Genomic DNA, 22,514 nt, shown 5'->3' on the forward strand with positions numbered 1-22,514 from the left:
GTGTTTTCACAGAGTTGTTTTTAAACCTTATTTTGCTCACCAGTGGGAGAAGGAGGGTATTTATAGAGAGAGATAATCAGCAGAAAGTATAGCACTACTAGTGTCTGCAATAGGACTTTAAGATTCAGAATTATTGTTGTATTTCTCTATATCTGCAAGGACTTTACTTTCTCGTCTCAAACAAACCCAATCTGTGATGACCTAAAGAAGCTATTTATAACCTTCACATCAGCAGTCGTCTCCACAATCAAAATTCAGGCTCTTGATGTTGCTGAATATTTTGCTCATCCTGTAAAATAGTATGATTAGGGAAGGGGTTTTATTGAGAAACATCAAGTTCATTTCACAGAAATCAGGAGAAATTGCCCATTCTCCTCCCCTTTTTAAACCTGCATTTTTAGAAGGAGAATTGTGGCTGAGCAAAATGGGCTCATATCTGCCAAGAAACATCTGGAATTTTTATATTCCTGTATCAGGTTTAGTTATATGAAAGCTGGCAGGGATTGCTTTGGTAAATGGTCACCCGTCTCGTACTTGCAGTCTTTTTTTTGTCTTGCAGGCAGTCTGTTTCTTCCCTGCACTCCCCTGATGAATATTTAGGCTTAGGGAAGGCTTGGTGCTTTCTGGCAACCAAACAGAGCATAAGCTGACAGCAGCGTATGTTGTGTTTTTGTCCAGACATCCTGAGACATGCCAGTGTGACAGGATCTGTCTGAATCATCCTGGTAGACTGTAGTTTTCAACAAGGCAAGGACTTTTATAAAATGCTGGATCTATGATCCGGGGAAGAGTTGGAAATAAAAAAATAAATGGAAAAAAAATCAACTAACAAAGAAAATCCCTGCAAGGCCAAGCAGCTGTTCCTGGTGGAGGCTACTGTGGGAGAGGTGAATCCCCAGTGCTGACTCAGTGATAATCAGGTTTTGCAGATCCTCTTAAGCAGACTCATTCCCTGTGTTGTGTGTGATATCTTCCCTTATGTTCCTGGGTTGCCCTTATTTCCTGAGGGCCCTTGTCTCTCCCGTGTGCTGCTCTCATCTCCCAGCCTCTGCTGCTGGACTGGACGTTTCACCTGAATTCCATGTCAAAAACATTTGAACCTTGCCAGGCAAATATCCCACAAATGGGTGCATTTTGGAGTCTTAGTCTCATCCCTAATCACCACCTCCTTTTCCCAACCACCTTTCTCATTACTTTTGCAGAGTTCTGGGAGCAGGTCAGGATTCCCAGTGAACACTGACTCTATGCTCCATCATGAATCATTCACACAGCTGCTGTGCTTTGCTTTTGTGACTGCAGCTCCCAAACTCCTGCCTAAATTCCAGGCAGTGAAGGCTCTGTGAGAAGAGCATTGATTCCCACTTTCCCACTCACCTCAGCAAAAACTTAACCGGAGGAAGGCCATGCACACAGGGCCTCATTTCATTCCACAGGTTGTACAGATTGTCTTCTTGAGTTGTCCTAGGAGAACTCCAGCCTCAAGCTCCTTTCCTCTCCCTCCCACTACTGTGTTAATCAGATCTTAGTGTTTCTCAATTCCACAGTGCCTTACTACAGGTAATAAAGTGCAGTTACACCTCTCATTATCACTGCCATCTCTCTGTGCATTCAGTAATTACGGCAGGTGACTAATTGAATTCTGAATTTCAACTAAGAAGCAATTACTACAGAGATCAAACATCATTATCAGCCTGTGCCCTGCCAGCCTTCCAGAAGGGGGTCGGGCAGGAAGTTTCATAGCTCTGTGCTCTTCTAGTCTGTCAAGCTCAGAAACAAATTGGGCTTCACCCCTGGGTGATGACTTTCCTCCTCCAGTCCTGGGGCTCCACAGGAACTCACTCCCACTACTCAGCAAAAGGAGAATTAATGATCTGTTGGACTAACCAGCAGCAGGAACCTTTTCTTAGACTACACCTTTCTCCCTCATGTTTTTTTTTAGGTAGCTGTGCAGGTGGAAGTTCCCTCTCTGTGTAGGTGGAAGTGTTCTGGGCTGTAGAATCCCAGTAATTTGTGCTTGATCCATACAAACATTAACTAGTTGGGTGATAGCCTCTTTCTTAAAACAACTGCATCACCCAGAGTCAGGTGAGGGAAGTCTTTAAAACAGACATAAAGTGATTGTTCCACATCAAATCACAGGCCCATCCAGGCCAGTGCTTTGTTTAGTTCAAACACATCAATTTAGGTGTCTTTGTGAAAATGCTTATGCGTGTTCTAGGTGATTAAATTCCTCCTATTGTCAATAGACCTGGGGTAAATGGAAGAACAATTCATCTCCATAAAGTAAATGGCCACAGATCAGCTGAATCTGTCTAGACTGTGCTGGCTGCAATTTTGGGACTAATAAATTAGCTTAAACTGCAGAAATTATTGCTATTTCATGGCCTGGATTGAGTGGATACCATGGACAGCAAATAGTGCTGGATGTCTATTTAGCAGCATGGACATTGCAGCCTTCACTCACATGAGCATCTGCATCAGGACATTACAATTTATGTCTTATTTTTGAACTGTTTCATCTGTAGAGAGAAATATAAGAATGGGGCAAGCATGAAGAAAGACTGTTCCTGGGTGCTCTTTTAGTTTCCAGTAATCCAAATTTCTGTGACTTGCTGAAGTAGAAGTGATAGTAGAAGTCTGTGTGTGATACCTGGCCTGTCACCAAAGATTAATTTGAATAGCTGTGTGTCAGACTTCTGTTTTGCAACAGCTTTTGGAGGGGGGTCAAATAATTTCTGGTTTATGCTAGAAATTAAGAGTTTTGATTTGGGGGTCTTGTTTGTTTCTTGTATTTTGTTGGGGTTTTTTTTTCTTTGTTTCTTTCTTTTTTTTTTTCCTTGTGCTGAAAACCAGGTGAAGGGAAAAGGTGATAACCTGAGCAATCATTCAACACAGATTGCTTCGTAATCTCCCTCTTTTATCTTTCTGCTTAAAAATACAGGCAGGTCTGAGTTGGAAATCTTTGGGTTCTGTGTGCATTCACGTTTGGGGATTTGCTGTCTCAGGGAATTATCTCCAGAGTGCAAATAGCCTTGGCAGGCTGCAGACTCATCCTGCATGTTCACCTCAAGTTCGGCTCAGTAACACAGTCATGGAAGCAAATAACCTACATTGGTTTTGGGAAAAAAAAAATGAACTTTGCAGGCTGTTACAGGGTGTACTTGTAATTTAGGCACTGCAGCACTTTTTGACAGGCACTGAAAAGGAGGGATTATTTGCCTTTTTCCCCTCCTTTTAACACATGTGGCCCAAACCCTGTCATGTCAATTAGTATAAGGACAAGAACTGTGCACTTGCAGGTTTCTGAAAGCAGGATTAACTGAGCATTTATCAGATGCTGGTGAGCCTGTTCACTCGGTTCTCTCTCCCTGTCTTCCTGATGTTCCCTCAGTAGTTTCTGCAACAGCACAGTCCTGACATTTCAGAACAAGAGTTTTCTTATTCACAAGACATGAAATAATTTCCTAAGGAAATTAATAGGATATGGGGATAATAATTATATAATTGAATAATAATTCTTTTTTATTGTGTTATTAATAGAAGGGTTACCACAGCTGTAAACAGTTGAGACAAAGAAAGCAGCTTCCAGGATGATTCCCCGGTGATCCTTCTGAGGAATGATTGTTTTGGGAAAGGGCAACAGTTTGGGGATCACCTGCAGCTCCCCACACCTCAATCCTGAAACAAGTCAAAATGAAGCTGTAAAAAAAGAGAGTATGTACTATAAAACAGTTGTATTTTATGGAACAATCTTTGTTAACCCAGGAGGAATGAAAGGAGTGAAAAATAGGGCAAAATGTTCTGTTTCCTGAGTTGTGGGGTTGACTTTCAAGGGATTGGAAAGTCAAAAAAACAAGTGTGTTTTCTTTTGTGTAAAGTTTTGCATTAGCAGGTATTTCATTGAACAAAGTTAAAAAGAGCCACTGTTCTGACAGTTCTGTGCAGTTCAGTCTCTGGGATCTTTCTTAAGGTGCTCAAAAGGCAATATTTGCTGCCAGGCAGCCCCAGTGTAGGGCAAGCAGAGTTCAAGGCCAGGCTGGAGGGGACTTGGAGCAACTTGGTCTAGTGGAAGCTGTCTCTGCCCATGGCAGGGGGCTGGAAATGGATGATCTTTAAGGTCCTTTCCAACCCAAAACCTTCTGTGACCCGGTGTACAGACAACCAGAACTGAATTCCTCAGGTGCCCTTAATCTTGGTCAGTCTAACAGGGAGTGCCTTGGGCTACAAATCCGGAGAACTGTTTTTCTAAACTCTGAGGAAGTCCGGAGGACTTTTAAACTTCTGAAAGGTTCTGTTGCTTCCTTGGCTTCTGACATGTTATATGACCTGAGTGAATCACTTAAGCTTTTCAGCAGGTGGGAAATCGATACAGCAAGTGAGCATAATTGGGCTGCTTGAGCTTCTGGTGAACCCTTTGAGGACTTCTTTGCAAAGAAAAACAATAGAAAACTCATTAGAGTTTCTTGTGTGCTTGAAGGCCTGAAGAAATATCAGGTTGGTGAGCCAGATAGAGCTGAGTTTAGAAATATTTTTCTAGGGGAACATTTCTTGCCTGAAGTCTTACTTATCTGCCTTCCAAGACTCTCCTATAAGTGCATTATAATTCTGCATGAATGTAAGGAAAAGAAAAAACAAACAAACAAACAAAAAACCCCCAAACTGTGACATCTAAGAAAACCTCTGCACAAAGTTTGGCTTTCAGGATGATGTTGGCTGATGTATAAAGTAATAAGCATCGGTTGGATAACTGTTCTTGCCTCTCCTTATTTTTGTCAGAATATCCCTCATTGACAAATAAAGTATGTGGAGATTTATTTTTTTTTTCTCCAATCTCCTGGATGTCTGGCTGCTGTCACAATTATGCCACTGTCACTTATGATTTCTAGAAATAGTAAGCAGTGTACTGATGCATTGTGAATCCTACCTGGCTCTGGCTTGTCATTGCAACAATCAGGAAAGCTTCCAAAGAGGAATCTTTGGCACATGAATAAATAATTTATAGCCCCATGATTCAGCCTCTATTTTTAGAGGCTTTCTGTTTTTCTGAGACTTTGAAAAAGGGCTAAGAATAGTCTATACATGAAGTGATGTGTCTTTTATGCAACACAGGTTCTTTCTGTCTCGTTTGATCTGAATCCTATGAAATCTGGGCAGCCAGTCTGAGGAATTTATATCATGCAGTTCCTCTTGGATTTACTGGGGATCATGGTGAAAAGGTTTTGCTTAATGCCAAGCAAACTGTCTTGTTTTAACAATTAAATGAATAAAACTTATTTGGAGGAGACACTGGGAGAATCCTGCAATGTCCCAGTGATTAGGACACTCTGAAAGAAAGAAATCCATTAAACTGGGTTCAGGTTCCTCTTGAAATCCAACAGAGGAAGGACCAGACTTGAAGTGCTCCATGGTGTGAATAATTTATGGGCTACAACAATCAACACTGGAATATTGTCTTTTATTTTAACTCCTGTGTTCTTTGAATTTTTCTAAAATTTTTCTTCAGAGCGTAAAAACCTGGGTCCGATTTACCTGATTTATCAAGTGGTTTTTGCTGCCCCATAACTGTATATTTCAAAATTCATTTATTCAGCTCAGGAAATGTCATCCAGCTTTAAGCCTGCTACTGAGACAAGACAGGTTTTCTCTGCTGTCTGCTTCTGATTTCACAGGCCAGCATTTCACAGAACCTATTTTAATGATGCATATCCAAGGGAAAACCTCACTTGTTTGGGCTTGTTTTCCATTGGCAAACTTGGGACAAACACCTCCATTTTGGGGGCACCATTGACTGGCTGCTTTGCTGTGCCCTGAAGGCAGAGTAGGAAAAGACTGGTGAGATGTGCTGAACGAGGCTGAATGCAAGTTGATATTTAAAATTAAAAGGTTGAACTCCACCTGTGGTAAATATGCAGAACCAACACACCCTGAAAAAGAAATCTAATTGCTCAGCTTGGTCAGAGGGCAGTACAGGGGCAAAAATGGTTCAGTAGTTGTCTTAAAGAGCGAGGAAAAAATATATATTTAGGATATTAACAAAAAAAAAAATCCCAGTGGAGAGATTTAGCAGACTGTCTGTAACAGTTTTACAAAGCAATTGCCAGAAATTTCTTGGGCTTAGACTTTTAAATTTGGACTGAGGAGATGGGTGACATGACCCACTGTCCCCTTTCAGGTGTTTGCTGCATCTGGGAGTCTCTGAGACTGCCAGAGTCACTGCTCACTCCACTTTCCAACACCTTGTAATTTCCAGGGATTTTGTTCAGTGGGGATTCCTGTTTCCTGATTGATGGACCCTTCATTTCAGCTTGACTGCCAGCTCACGTGGACGAGCTCTCAGAGCAGTCGGATACCCTTAGCTGTGCCCAGCTCAGGGCTTAACTCAGGCTGTCTTTTATTTATTTATTCATTTGCCTGTTTATTCCCTTTGCTCCAGTAGCAGATGAGCTTGTCTCAAGACTCCATGGACACTCTGTGTGCGTGGGATCCAGGGCAAAAGGCAGCTAGAGAGGTTGGATTTCCATTTTAGTGATAACTGGAAGCGTAAACCTCCTCAGAAAATCATCTACATGAGAGACAGCAAGATGACTAAAATCTTTTTCAGAACCAGATTAGTTCCAGTTGTCAAGGACAAGATCCATTACAGCAGTGCCTGCTTGCAGTGTCTGGAATTGTCTTTCACCTGCTAATGACTGGAATGATGTGGTTAACTTCCTGCTGGGAATTACATCCACTTGTCTTTACCCAGTGCTCCTGTCTCTTGTTTCTTGTTTGCTTCGTGCCTTTAATGGACTTTTACTGACTGAACACAAGCCACCAGGCCAATCTATACATATTGAGTTACTGCTACCTAAAAGGCTTTATGTTCTTCAGCAGGATCAATAAAAAACAACAAAAACAACAACAAAAAAAGATAAAGAATACCACTAATCAAACACTCTTCCTTACATATTCCATTCAGAAATGCAACCTCATCTGCAGTTAGAAATGAAATTAAGGTCAAGGTTTTAGCTCCCAAACTGATGTAAAACATTGTACCTAAGTTATGTTTTAAAGTTGTTCCAGAAGGTAATAGTATCCTCTTAATGACGGAATCACGGGATGGATGAGGGTGGAAGTGACCACTGGAGGTCATCTGGGTCACCTATAGCCAGTTGCCTGAGACCATGTCTGGACAGCTTTTAAATATCTCCAAGGAGGGAGACTCCACAACCTCCCTGGGCAACCAGTGCTCCCTCACCCTCACAGCAAAAATGTGGTCCCTGATGTTCAGGTGGAACCTTCTGTTTCTCTGTTCATGCCCATGGCCTCTGGTCCTGGCACTGGGAAAAAAAAAAAAGAGCCTGGATCCATCCTCTTTGCACCCTCCCTTCAGGTATTTATATAAATTAGCAAATCCCCCCGAGCCTTCTCTTTCCCAGAGTGAAGTGTCCCAGCTTTCTTATCCTTTCCTCAAAGGAGATGCTGCAGCCCCTTAATCACCATGTGCTCCTTCCCTGCTCTCTCTCCAGCATGTCCACATGTCTCTTGTACTGGGGAGCCCAGAACTGGACACAGTTTTCAGCCCATGTGTTGGCACAGCCTTTGTAGCTACTCTGTGTTTACTTTGTGTGTACTTTTGCTGTCTGGTGTTACTGGTTGTCGGTATTTTAAGTCCAACCTTCATGTGAGCACTTGCAGTTTTGAAGCAGTTACACCGAATATTGAGACTTACCACAGTCGTTGAGTTCAGTGGTTTCTAAGTAGCAGAAAAATCACAGTTGAGATGACAAATATTGACTGTTGGCTGCTTCATTTGCTGTTTAGACACAGACTGGGAGGCTTTTTAGATGAGTGTCTAGCAGAGTTGTTAATAAAGTGCAACATGATTGGGAGGAGTTCATTTTGCATGAGTTCAGATGCCTGAAAGCCACAGCTCAGTTCTGGGATAAAGGTCCTTGATCTTATTGGTGAAAAACTGCTCACATCCCATGCCAGTTTTCCCAGAACTAGTCTTGTGATACTGGCACTGAGTTGCACAGGTGCTGAGGGGGTTATGGACAAAGCTGTGAACAGTTTGGATGTCTCCCCCCTTTATCAAACACTAGAGTGTGAGGAGTCCTTATAAATTACTAAATAAAGCCTGTGAACTTCTCTCATGTCCTTCATGCCAGATGAAAATCACTATCCATTATTTTTGGGGCTACAGTGCTCAAATCTGGGTTGATCAGCTTCTCTTTATTGAAACAACAGATATGCTGAGCTGTCTTAAAATTCCCATTTGCCCTGAAAATAGACAGAGCTGTGATTATCATAGTTGTTTATTTGGATAAATACAACTTTTTTTTTTCTTCATTCAAGGATCTTTTGCTCTCCACTTTAGAATTTCTCAGTGGCTTTCAAATGGTTCTACTCCACTAAGAAAAGTTAAAGCTCTACATGGTGTGGGCATGTGTACACAAATACACAAAAATGAGACATTCTTGTAGTTATTTGGCTGTTTCTTTGAATATAATCAGAGAAGATCCATAAAATAAATAGGCTGAGCTGGTCACTCCTTCCCCAAAAGTTGGAGTTAGGGAGAATTGGCACCTAGGACTTCTCAGCAAGAATTGCTTTTACAGGAGCTTCATACACAGAATAGTCCCTGTTCCTGCTGTGGGTGGCTGGTTGGAAGGAGCAGGGTATCCCAGTTCTGCTCCTGCCAAGGCTTTGCTGTAGTCATGTCAGATCTTTTACCTCCCTTGTGATGTGGCACAAAGTTTTTCAGGAGTGGAGATCCCTTTTACAACACCTTAGAGTCCATGAGAGCTGCAAATGTTGGTACTTCTGCTGTCCTTGTGATGTGCATCTGGGCTCTCATTGCTGCCATTGGTCTTGCTGGTGGAATAGGACTATGATCAGCTCTTAGAGGAGATAGGGAAATGCATATGTAGTGCTGACAGGCCTGAGGGGATGAAATACATTTTCTGGAAGCTAACAGCAGCCCAAGTGACAACCTGAGCTCTTCTGCATATTACTTCCTATTCAGGGATTTCCTTTTTGCCTCCTTGCCCATCCCCTGGACTGATGGTTAAGCAGAGGAAATCAAGTGCCACCAATCCACAGCAAAAGGAAATCAACATTTCCAAAATCAAGGAAGAGACCATCGACTGAAGCACAGAAATGAATATTGGATGATGTGTCAGAAGCTCTGTGGATAATGACTGAGTGTTGCCTGTGCCGTCATGAGTCATCTACTACTCATTATTGGTTTGCATGAACATTAAATCTACTCATCCAGTTGTCTTATGTGAGTGCAAGTGCACACAGAGCACAAATAACCACATGTTGTAACCACCAAGTACCTCTTTATTTTGTGTATTTCTTCTTTAGAACAAAGTCAGTAAGGAAGGAGAAATCATAAGAAGAGAAAGTATACAGAATTTTTCAGTATGTCATTTGTCAAATGAAAATGAAAATTTACACAGTTGTTTTTCAACTAGGAAAAAATAGTTCTAATAGCTCTATTTCTTTCCATTTATAATTAGCTCTTGTTGCCCTAGAAAGATCACGTAATTGTTCTTTTCTTCCTGGGCGTTCATTGTTTGTTTCTACAATGGAGTTCTCCATCATGATTCTCCCCTTTTTTTTTTTCCCTATTTTTAATGACAGTCATTAAGAAAAACTGAACTTAATCCAGTCTCTTTCCATACACAGTGCTTTAAAGCTAAGAGCAAGAATGCTTCTAGAACAAAGCACATTAATCCCAGTTCTCACTGGAAAACCGGGTGAGAAGGAATATTTTTCAGCACATTCAGTCAGTGCTGGTTTCCCTTTTCCTTTACATACTCTGTAGCTGGGGACACATCACTTCCATTGATCTCTCTCATGGAACCAATGTATCTGTCATTTTTGGCACCTCTTCACTGCTTTGATCCCTGCCACAACTCTGCATGTCCCAGAAAATCAGCCTGTCATGGAGTCCAGTGTCTGTATTTCCTCATCTTCTCTGTGCTGCCTTTGACAGTAACCAGGGATGTCACGAAGCAGATGTTTGCTGCTATGAAAAACGCCAAGATGATTATTTGAAGTCGCCATTATTTTATCCAGAGTCTTCTGTGCAGGGATATACCAGCACACACAGGAATTTTAGCACGTGCCAGATGTGACTGAGTGTCTGTGAGCACAGTGAGCCTCTATCCAGTGCATGTGGGATTGATCCAATATCCTCAAGAAATGCTGGACTCGCTATATGCCATGGGATTCATCTGTGCATCAACAAGAGCTGCTTCCTCCAGGTGCCTTCAGTGAGGTTCTTACTCTTTAGTACCTCACTCACTAAACGAGATATTTCTCCTTTGAAGCATTGGGTAAAAGATCTGCATTATGTTATTAAAATAGGTATATGAAAATACATCCAGTGTGATCAGAAACTTGTTTCCATGTGGCTATTAGGGCTCATGCTGTAAGACATTTGGAAGAAAGAAAGAAAGAAAGAAGACCTTTGCTGGGGGATATAAATTAGTTATGACTGCTAGAGTTTGGAATGAGATATTCCCAGAAGTCAGATCTACGTGCTGCTGTTGTTTCCGAGAAGTGACTGATACTGGAGGAGATTCTGGACTAGAAAAATTCAGAGGTTGATTTTTATCCTCCTCCTGTTCAGATACTCACCATGTAGGAGATCTGGTGTGACAGCTCATAAACCCAGATAACTCAAAGAAGTTCCTCAAAGAACTGCCTTGACGTGGGTTTTATTTTCTAAGTCTTGATTGTGTTTGTGCTCTCCACACCTGAGCTGGAAAGGCACAGCAAGGCAAATGAAGAGTCAGAATGAATAAAACAAGGGTTTGAATGAATAAAATAAGGTTTTCACATGAGCACTGTCCTGGAACTGGGATTCAACATCCGACTAAGCACCCACTCAGTGTCTGGAGAGTCAGAAGTGCTACAGAGACTCAAGATCAGCAACCGGCCAAAGGATGGGACAAATACAAAGGCTTTTGTATTTGTAAATGTAAATTGGATCCCACCACCTAAATCCCACTCAGACTGTTTTGTTTTGTTTGGCCTTGTCACGCCAAAAAGGAGCAGTGGAAAAGTGCAAGTAGACAATAACAGTAAAAAAATCAGTGCTCTGTGTGGATATGGTGTAATCTGGAGTGTCTTGTTGCTTTCCATGTGGACTGTCCTTCTCTGTAAGAAAAAACACCTTTTCAAAAGTCTCTTTACCTTTTTTTTTCAAAGGCCGTTGTCAACAGAACTTTTAGAAACGTTCAATCTGATGCCTTTATTTGACATCTGATTTTCCTGAGGGCTGGGTGCTGTACTAGCACTGAGTGACCATGGCAAAGGCCCAAGGAGAAACTGGATAAAGGGCAGCAGGAACATCATGAAGAGTTCATTAGGGAAGTCGCCTGTATTTGTCCTTTGGGGATCCTTCTGAATTTCCTGTTTTATTTTAATTCTCTTGTTTCTAAGAAACAGTTCAAAATAAGAATGTAAAAAAAAAAATATTGCTTCGAATTGGATGTACTTTTGATGAGTGGAGGAAGGTAGTTTGTACAGCAAAAATGCATAGTTTTCCCTCGGAGTTCCTTGGGATGAAGAGGAATTCTTGCCAGAAATTGAACTCCCCTCCTCACCCCCAATATTATTACATGCAGTTCTCAGAGCTCCTCGGGGTTACATTGCAATTGGACATGAAATCTCTCTGCTTCAGTAAAGCAATTTCTGATTTTCACTTACATTTGGGGAGAACTGGAACCTTGGAAAAAGACCAGAAGTGGTTTCTTTTCCACAGACCATGGGTGAACACATCCTAACCTGGAGGGACCCATTTCTGAAATAATTCTGGGTGGATTCTTGTGTGCTCCCCCCCATCCTACCTGTCCCAGGTTTGGGAGATGTGCTGATCTTGCTCCTCATGTATTTTGCAGAAGTTTTCCCAGCAATAGTGTTGCACAGGAAGACTCCAGAAAATCAGCATCTCCGGGAATGTTTCGTCTGGTTTGCAGTGGGATAAATGGAAGGGGGGTAGAGCAGTAAGTTCACCACGCACAAACCATTCTCACAGAGGGGGCACTGAACCCCTGAACCTCTCTGGTTTTGAGTATAGTTGCTTTTTAAAAGACTATACCAATGTTAAGCTTTCTCTTGCAACGTTCTTCTCATACCTTTTCTGTCTTCTGAACTCATAGACTGTAAGAAAACATTATCAATCAATATCTTTAAATACTTGTAGTCTGTAGTTGTGTTCATGTTATTTATTTCTCTCCTCAGTGGGCTGTTCTAGTCCTCACGGAGGTGGGATAAGTTAATTTGCCTTGTAAATAATCTGTTCTGTTAATCTTTTCTCAGATCTGTGAGATTTCTAGGCTGTTTAAAGTCCATCACAGACTGTTCATCTCTCTTTTATTTTGGTCTGTACCAGGAAATGCCTACAGAGAATGCCTGGGCAATGGGACATGGGCTTCCAAGATAAACTACTCTCAGTGTGAGCCTATTCTGGATGACAAGGTCTGTATTTTTACCTTCATTCTTCTCAATGACATTTCTCATACGTGAATGCAAAGCTAAACTTAAGGTTAACATGCTAATTTGGGACTTCTGAGAGAGATTCCATTTCTGTCTCTGCAACAAAACCTCCCTGTGAATTCAGGCAAATCACTTGTCCTCTCTCCATATCCCCTACTCACATGGTTTTTAAAAAAGGATGCTTTTTATCACACTCTGTCCCTGCTGATGTATGTTTATGCAGATTTTTCTTAGCTTTGTTCAGAGCCTACAGATGCTACAGTAAATGTTAGTAATGATAACATTAAGACCAAAAGCCTCTTTGGCACTAAAAAATAAGTTTAACCAGCTGATTCCACCCTGTATCTGTCCATTCTGAGGTCTCATCAACAACTGACCTTTACAGATCTCAATGTCATTTCTCCTTAAGCAAATATGTAAAGAGGCAGCAAAAGAAAAATACATAAAAAGCAGACTCAGGCCTCAGCTGCCTTTAAAAGATTGAACCAGTCTTGCATGATATAGGAGTTTACAGATTGCAATTAGCATATGGGGTTAAGCTCCTTCCAAAAGGCTGCAAGCAATTATGCAAAGCCCTTTTCTTGTCAAATGTCTCAGCTTTTCTTGGAGGCATGGCAGACATTCACCCTCACACAGTTCAAGCCTTCCAGCCTTTCACACCAGGTTCTCTTCCTCTCCCTCCTGTTTTGAGTGCTGTGGTGGGGCAGGAGCACACACAGTCCTCGTGCTGTCTCTGCCAGGGGTGACTCTAAGAATCAGGGTGGAGCTCAGCAGCTCAGGTCTGTTTAAGTTTTGGGATGGATGTTTTCCCAAAACATCCAGCTCATTCCGTGGTTGTAGTTGTGCTGTGCCAGTTGCAGAGGGGAGGTGGACAAGATCCCACATTTAGTACTCAGGAACTATCTGGAGTAGTGCTGTACCCCAAACAGTCAGGATGTGCTTTGTCTTAGGTCCAGCATCCATCCTGTGAGATCAATGTGTTTGCTCAATGTGGGCTTTGAACCAGTGACTCAGAAAACAGGTAACTACAAACCAGCTGCTGAGGAGGACCTGCTCTTACCCACTAGCTAAATTATTTGGTGGCACCCCATCCTCCTTCCTTTTGCTGGAGGCTTCTAGAAATTAGGAAAAAATGTACCAATACCTGAGTGCCATCCAGAGGGATGTTCCAGGTGATCCAGCAGAGTGATGATGCTCTCATGGCAATTTAAGCTGACCTAAGTAAGGACCACCCCAGGGCAGCCCCTCCTTACATTTCTTTCCCACTTAAAATGAAAAACTAACTTTTTGCTGGGTCGGTTTTTTTGGATGATTCAGTTCCCTACAGCATTTTGTTGCATTGTTGCAGGAGTGCTGGGGCCAGCCCAGGCACGGGGCAGTGAGAGTGTGGGTGGGATTGAGGGGGACACACCGACCAGCTCTGCCTGAAAGGGATCTGCACATCTGTGAAACCACCCCCTTAAAAATGAGCAAGAGGGGGAGTGTGGAGCAGCCAGAGCTGGTTTAGAGAATGGGGAGCAGAGCTGGGTGAAGGCTCCATATCTTTGATGTGGTTTAGCTGGTACAGGAAACCTGAGCTGATAACAGTGTGCTGCACCCGCTCAGGAAAGTGCTGCTGCATTTTAATGGCCCTCCTTATGTGTTTGCATGGCTCCAGCAGTTGCTATCTCTGCACCAGCAAACACAGAGGAGTTTTGTTTGAAAAGGCTGGAGAAGTGTTGTGACTAGAGGACAGGATTATTTCCTGTGCTCTGTTTTTGCTTTTAAAAACTTTGCAGCTATGGTGATAGCTTAAAACTACTCAAATAGCGTGTTTCTTAAACAGATGAAAGTGCAGATGTTCCCCCACCCTTGCTTATAGAAGCTTAAAAACTCATTTGTTAGATCTTCAAAGATTTGCAACAAGCTTTGCAGATATTAATATTTGTGAATATTTTTTAAATCTCTCCTAATGCTCAGTGTTATAGATGAATACTTGCTTTGTGGTCTCCAAAAAAACTAGGAAAAAAAATCCCCATAGATTTCTCTGGGGATTTGATTAAAGGTGAGATTCAGGCACACACATGTTTCTCCTGTGATTTATTGACTGAGCCTTGCAGATGCTAAGCATCAGCCTGGAGGTGTGCCCTGTGATTTGTGTTTATTTTTAATACAGGAAACAACACTGCTGTCAAGCTTGGCCACTCACAGCCAGAGTGCTGAAGAATCAGATGGTTTGATTCTGAATTCAGTGATTGATAGATGGGACAGGAACATGTCCCATGCCCAGCTCTACCTGCTTTATGGCAGAGTTTTGATCACGTAGCAAGGGAAATTTTAGGGATTTGTCAGCTGTGGGTCAATCTCAGGGGGCATCAGCTCAGTAACACACATTCCCTGGATTACATCAACACATCATGGCTCTGCTTGTGGTCGAGACCTGTGGCAGCAGCTGATAAAACTCCACTCTGGGACTGATTTGCTCGTAGATTCCCATTTTGGCTGGGATCTAATTCCCTGTGTGGAGTTGTGTCCTGTAGTTTAAAATGCCCCTGTGTGTCTCCATGTACCTGGCAGGTGACAGTCCTTTGGAATACCTGTGCCCCTCAGGTCCTTCATGGCCAGAGAAGGGCAGCGGAGCTGGGGAAAGGTCTGGAGCACAAGTCTGATGAGGAGCAGTTGAGGGAGCTGAGGGTGTTCAGCCTGGAGAAAAGGAGGCTCAGGAGAGACCTCATCACTCTCCACAATTGCCTGAAAGGAGGTTGTAGCCAGGTGGGGGTCAGTCTCTTCTCCCAGGTAACAAAGTGACAGGACAAGATGAAATGGCCTCACCAGGGGAGGTTTAGATTGGATATTAGGAACAATTTCTTCACTGAAATGATGGCCAGGCATTGGAACAGGCTGCCCAGGGAAGTGGTGGAGTCACCATCCCTGGAAGTGTTCAAGAAGCACATGGGTGTGACCCTTGGGGACATGGTTTAGTGGTGAACTCAGCGGTGCTGGGTGAACGGTTGGACTCGATCTTGGAGGCCTTTTCCAGCCTTAATAATTCCATGATTAAACAGCAGCAATTGGAGGTCAGTCACCAGGGCCAGCTGGGAAGCAGAGTCTGCTGAGTGCACCTCAAGGGTCACTGATGTCTGTGTGTGCACTACTTCTTTCCCTTGCTTCTGATGTTGGGTAGATACCCAGATGTTGGTGCCCTAATGTCAGACTGAATCTCACCCTCTGAACAAATAGTTGGCTCCTTCTCAGGGCACAAGAATAAGGTACAGAAATAAGTTTGATCCTACTGGCTGCTTGATGGCACAGCGTGTGACAAATGCAAAAATTCTACTCAGCCTACAAGCTCCTGTGTCAAAAGGACTTTTGCTGCATCGGGCACAGATCTGTGCTTGTTAGAAATAAAATGAGAGTCTCAGGCAGCAAAAAAAAAAATACATCTTAGCCTCCAAAAAGAGCTATAATTTAGGAATTTTGGTCTTGTCTATGTGGCCTATGTCAGCTGGATATGAATTTGGTTCTGCTGATGTTTTGAGGTGGCTTCAAGCTGTGTAGCTGAGTTAGCACCATGCTGGGCTTAAGCTAATATATCCTGCATAGGAGCACAGCCACACCAGGCACAGCTATGCAGCTTCCAGCTGGCTCAGAACAGGAAAGCAGTCAACTCAGAGGCATCTTGGATGACAAAGATACTTCCCAGTGGCTTCTGAAAGTCTTTGGAGAGGAGATGTGGTGTCTTTAAACCGTGCTGGTGATGAGATCATGCTGGCAACAGGAAGAAATCTAAAGTGACTGAACTGGCAGTGGAGTGCAGAGCCCCACAGGGAGACATGAGCTGTAAACACTGGCAGGACCTGCCAGTAAGTTCTGTTACAGGGAGAAAAATCCTTGTCAACTGGACTAAAGAGTGCTGTCATTAGGTGGTCATTCAGTCAAATCATTAGCTGAATTGGTTTGGACAGGTTGGCAGTCACATTCTGGCTGAAGCAAGGGGAAAAGTGCTCTAGACAGAACAACTCCACAATTACCTGAAATCTGGCTGCAGGGAGCCCACCATGTCTTAGGTTTGCAGGGCTGGTGCAGGTAAAGATATAAAGCTGTGCTTCCTCAGCTTACCTGGTAGAAGCTGGTGGGAGACACCTCTGCCCTGTCTGGTGTAACATGATTGTTGTGTGTAATGGAGGAGGATTCCACTGGTGTGACCTGCTGTGATCAGAGAGCAAGGCTACTGGTGTGCAGACCATCTTTGTATTCCCCATCCCTGGAAATGTTCAAGGCCAGGTTGGATGGGGCTCTGAACAACCTGCTCTAGTGGAAGGTGTCCCTGCCCACGGCAGGGGGTTGGAACAAGACAACCTTTAACATCCCTTCCAACCCAAACCATCCTGTGATTCTACAATCTCCTTTTCTAGCTAATTTTTTATGTAAAAACCCTCCTCCTAAGCCTGAATAGAATTTATATTTTCATTTCAGTGAAGTGAAACATCTTCCTGGAAGCAGAAGAATATTGGGTAACAGTAGAAGGTTGTTGACATTTTAGATGTATTGGTCTTCACAAGGGCGAGACAGAAAAGACTTATGAAAGTGTTTTACATGAACTGAGCTTTGGCCAACACATGACTGATTCTGAGCACGTGTTTTTCAGCCCTGAAGGTGCCGTCTTCAGTTCCACCAGAGATGCAGATTGCATGTAGGCTGGTGGAAAGCGATCTTGCCACCCTGTCAACTTAGTTTTTCATAGGCACTGAGGCAGTTTTTGTTTCTATGATGTTTGAATTTGCCTTCAGGAAGCCTTGTTAGTGCCAGAAACTGAAAATACGAGAGTCGTGCCTGTTTTCCCTTCAGCATCAGTGCATCAAACAGGAGCTTAATAATTTTATTTTTCCAACTAGTCTTCTAATGCTTTGAACTATGCCCTCTTTAAACTTGAGTGAAGTTGAAACAGTGGTCAGGAGCCACAGGAAGGAGCTGAAGGGTCAGACTCAAAGAGTAGGATCGTTGTCCTGGGAAAAATGTTGTCATCTTCCAGAAGATATCTAGCACTACATGAGCAATTCTGAAGAAAGTTCTTAGTCATATGGTTTAGTTTTAGGAAGTCCTGCAAGAAGTAGTGATTTGGATTCAATGGTGCTTATGGATCCCTTCCAACTTGAGATATTCTGTGATTCCATGACTTTATGAATTAAGCAGGAGAATAATTAAGCCATGCAGTTTACCAGGGCACTCCCTGAATAATACAACACTGCACAGGTAGCCACATCAGGTCAAGTGTGTTTTCCTTCCCTTTAAGTGTCCCTATGTCTTAAGGATAAATAAAACTCATTGTGGAATTTGGATTTTGTAAGTTTGTTTTGCTGGTTTTTTTTTTTCTTTTCTCCTCGAGGCGATTCACAAAATGGGCCCGTGGATGGGGAAGTTTATTTTAGGGGATTTTATAATGGACTTAAAAATACCTTGCATGGTTGAGTTCTGTCCAGAAGCAGCACATTACTCCGTGTGCTGAAGATATAGGCAGGTTTCATCACAGAAATGATTCCAAGAGAGTTTTTTGGCAAAGTGCTGGAAGATGCTATCTTCACAGAACAATGGAACAGATTAACTACAGCTGCTGGTTGTAGTTTCAGCCAAACATTCATTCACTGACAAATTCCTTTGACTGGAATAAAATGTTAAGGGAAATTGCTAAGAAAAAAAAAATGGAAAAAGGAAGTTCAACTAAAATTAGAAAACTGGTGCCATTTGTAGGATTTTGCTTTTATATTTTTGTCACAAGGGAGGAAATGTAGGTGGTTAGTTCTCAAGGGTCTCGTTCTTCTGAAGGAGGACAACATCCCAAATTGGGGAAAGATCTGCTTACCCTGAAAAGAAACAAATGCCAAACCTAATAAATGAATATGTTTTTCAGGAGGATTGGTTCTTTCAGTAGCAAACCTCTGTCCCTTTTTAACCAGCTTCAGTATTTATCTGAATAGTGTTTTTCTACTTCTTTCTATCCATCGGGGAAAGAAAGGAGATGCTTCTCTTTTCTGAAACCAGCAGCAGCCCACCAATAAAGAACATTCCAGTTACTGCAAGGCCAGATTTTTGGTCATGCCCCTAAATTCACTGGTTTAGGTGGGAGCTCTTTGGTACTTAATTTTTTGTTTGCAGGATCTAGAACCTACCAATAATCTCCCCCCATCCTAGGAAACAGACACCAACACATGAAGTTCCATCACATTCTTGGGTTGATGCTAAAAACAACAGGATCTCTGGTTTGTCAGGCTCTCTCAGAACTGCAGGGACACCACCAGATTCCAGCTCTTTCAGGCTGCATTGGTTCTGCCCTCAGTTGGAAGGATAAAGACCGTAGCTTGCAAAGAATGTCCCTCAGAGGAAAATCTGCCTGTATGGGAAGGCTTTATTACTTCTCCTAACTGAATTTTCTGTATGAAAACCAAACCATTTGAGCAGGAAAGTGGCATAACCTGGCTCCTAAAGACCGTGCTGTTTCCTAAGAAAATAATGTTTTATAACTTTTGAAACTCTGAGAAGATGTGTCTTTGGTAGCTTTGTAGCCCTGAAATGACGAAGTTTTAAAATAGCATGATAATGAAAACAAGAAATCCTGATGAAATTGCAGGGAAAACAAAAAAAAAAGAAAAAAGAAACGGGGAGAAAATAACTTCTTTTGCAGATATTTGTAATAAACTGAGGTCAAAGCCCACACTGAAACTCCACCAAGCCTGTACTTCTATGCCTGGGCAATATGTTTGGCTTATATATAGGCATCAGCCCTGGAGCTATTACATCATTGTAAGGTTGAGAAAAGTAATTACTGTTTTCTAAACTGATTAACTGTTCCTTGATGTCAGTGCTTAGAGATTCATGCTGATTTAATCCTGTTATCTCTTTACCTCCAGAGGAAGTATGCGCTCCATTACAAGATTGCTCTCATCATAAACTACCTGGGGCACTGTATTTCAGTAGGGGCCCTTATAGTTGCCTTTATGCTTTTCTTGTGCTTGAGGTGAGTAATGTGTTTTGCATGCTTCTAACTTCCGTGGGTGACACTTACTGGGCTGCTCAAAGCCCTCTGATAACTCTGTCCAGGTCTGGAAAACTGGTCATGGCTTTGACGCTCCCGAGCGCATCCTTGGTTTTGTTGACTGATGCTGTGCTGGAGCCTTCTGTGCGTAGGAGCTGAAGCCTAAAGCTGAAGTTTGTGTTCAGGGAGAGAACTGTGCATGATTTATTGATGCAGCACAAAAGTTTTGGTGAGCACAGAGTGCTTCATTAAGGGAAACCGAGATTTGAGCGTGTCAAGTTGCGAGTTTTGGGGGCAAGTTTTCTTTTTTTTTTTCTTTAATGTAAGGCAGTGCATGATAACATGAGGCATTTTACATTCCCTGCCAGATAATGCCCAGATCTAAACCCAAAGGAGATAGAACAAAATCTTTCTATTTTGCTTTGGGTTAATTTCGATTTTTCTTTCATTAAAAGCTTAGAAGTTTTCTTAAATAACAGGAGGAACATCATTAGAGGAGCTTAATCCCCACCAGTCCCCAAGAAACAACGAATGCAAATCAAGGAGACTGCATAGAAACACTTCCCTGGGTCAGGGTGCAGAAGAGAGTTTGGCAGGTCCAGTGGATATGTAACTGAAAATTAGGAATACAGGGAAAAGAGAGAGGACAGGAGGAAAGGAAAAGTAGTGGAAAGGAACAGGTAGATGTGCATCAGTCACCAAATGTATTGTAGGCACAAAGCCTGAGTCACGGGGATATATTTTCATAGGGAGTGGCCTGGTGGGTTATTTCTGCGTTATTTCTTGGATTACCTGACTGGTATTTCTGTACTATTTGTGCTGTGTTGTCTAGAAGAGTTCAACTGAATTTAGAACCACCTCCACTGAGTGCCATGCAGTGCTAATCCTTGAGAGAAACCTTATTCTGATAGCAGAGGATTAACTGCTGTGGAGGAATTCTCTCCCTCCCCTCCCCAGGTTTACAGCTTGATTATTGACAGTGACCTCAGTGAAAGAATTCCTGTTTTCCTGGAGTGTAGCATCCCTACAAAGTCTTAGGCAAAGTTTTCCTCTTGAACATTCCTAACAAGGCCTTTTCTACTCACAATACAAATCTTCTTGCACTCCAGTATCTATAAACAGAATAATCTATGCTAATGGGAAGAAAAAAAACTTTAAAACATTCAATGGGAACTTTTATGATGCATCAATTTAAACTTCTATTTCAAGCCTTCTACTGTGCATATAAAGCTAATTCCCATAGTGCTTGGAGACCTGAATTAATTTACACTGAATAAAGAATGCAAATTATTCATTGTAATTATATTCCCTGCTTTTATGCTCAATCTTTTATAAATGCTTGAGTAAATAACACAAAAACAATTAGATAAGATGGTATAAATGTATCCAGCTTTCAACACAGAAGTGGCCCAGCTGATCTATTTTAAATTGTTCTTGTGGTATTTAAACTTTGACTCGAAGATTTAAATTTTGCAGTCAGCTTCAGCATTGAAAACAACAACTGAGAAGCAGCAATTAAACACTTTCCTGTGCATGCTGTGAATGAAGATAGTCTGCCTTTTCAAATTCCCATTGTATCACGCAAAAAATGTCCAGTGTCCAGCCAGCATTAACCAGCATGAGATACCTCAGTGTCTGTCGAGCCACATCTGCTTTCCAAAGTTCCAGAGATGCTCCAGTGAAGGCAGCCCAGATTCATGTTTCATTACAGGTTGCCTCTAGTCAAATTCTAGGTTTGGCACATCTTCATCACAAAGTGCCCCAAGAACAAATCAGTTTTGACAATCAATTCCAGTTATTTAGGGTTTTTTTCTTTGCCTGTTTTAGTTTGGGTGGAAGAAGGCACCTACTAATTGCGTGAAATGAGAGAATTTAGGTAACTCCTGGCAAAAAAAAAATACAATCTGATAGTTTCACATCTTGACCCAAAGTGGGAATCTGTCAGTTCCTTTTTCTTGCCCCACTCCATCCATCCACCTCACTCCATGAGTGCCTACTGAAGGTGAAGATAGAGGAGACCTCCAGAAAGATTCAAATTCTACAACTGCTCCATATTTTTGTACTTCTCACCCACCACCTGCTTGGTTTTCCTTAGCTCTGTCAGTGCAGAGTCCCAAAGCAGTGCTGTCTGAAGGAGGAGACTGGAGCACACCTGCTGTATTGGAACACAACTGCTTGGAAGGCTGTGGGGTCTCCCACGTTGGGGGTTTTAAGAGCAGGTGAAATATTTGGTTGCCATGGCAAAGAGTGTTGCTTTGGTGATCAGGTACTGACATGGATGTTCTTCTGTTGGAGATGAACCTCACCACTACTGCCCCAGCCCAGGGAGCTGCTGCACTGCTGGGAAGCTTAGTCCTCAGTTGGGCTGAAGTGGGAAAGAACTGGATCTAGTCCCTGTTATTCCAAATCTGTTCTATGTTGTCCTGTCCCCGGTTCTGTTCTTCCTCAGTTCTTTATGCAACCTTCTGTCCTCCATTCACAACCCACGGAAATGTTCTCCTGCCCTGAAATCTAAGGAACCCCACACCTATTTTGAGGGTCAGAAGTCTCAGATGCAGCAAGAAGTAGTGGAATCATCTGCCATTTGTGCCCATGAGACCCCCAACACAACTGGGAAGGAAGGAAAACTCAACCAGGGCCTCCTTTTTACTGTGAAGACTTATTCTAATCTCATTTTCTCCAGTTCTGTCACGTATGAACCGATCCTTTATTGGCTGTGCCAAAAAATAAGCCTGTAAACATTTCATTTAGCACCTAAATAATAGAAAATGAAGGAGAGGCCTTGCTTGTTGTTGGCACTCTGACTGAATGCCAATGAGTCATTGAGATCCCTCCTAAGTCAACATTAGTTTCTCAAGGTCTAAAGGTAGGTGGTCTTAAAACTGTGAGGGCCATACTGTGTTTACCATGCAGAACAAAACAAGCTCACAAACAAAAAGAAGTATGCTGAGAATAAAAAATGTAGAATTTGTGCACAAAGTGTTCTGTAGAAATGCACTGATCTTCAAGG

At 42.4% G+C, this 22,514-nt stretch overlaps 1 protein-coding gene across 2 annotated transcripts in view; it reads left to right on the top strand.

Annotated features, from left to right (window-relative positions):
• The window catches only part of CRHR2 (corticotropin releasing hormone receptor 2), a 130,402-nt gene that overhangs the window by 56,242 nt on the left and 51,646 nt on the right, over window positions 1-22,514 (top strand). For both annotated transcript variants that reach the window (XM_017828682.1, XM_017828683.1), the window contains 2 exons: window positions 12,392-12,477; window positions 19,380-19,486. In XM_017828682.1, the coding sequence (XP_017684171.1) occupies window positions 12,392-12,477; window positions 19,380-19,486 (193 nt within the window). The remainder of the gene's footprint in view (window positions 1-12,391; window positions 12,478-19,379; window positions 19,487-22,514) is intronic.

This window comes from Lepidothrix coronata, unplaced genomic scaffold, assembly GCF_001604755.1.
Source record: "Lepidothrix coronata isolate B3197 unplaced genomic scaffold, Lepidothrix_coronata-1.0 Scaffold151, whole genome shotgun sequence".
NCBI lineage: Eukaryota > Metazoa > Chordata > Aves > Passeriformes > Pipridae > Lepidothrix > Lepidothrix coronata.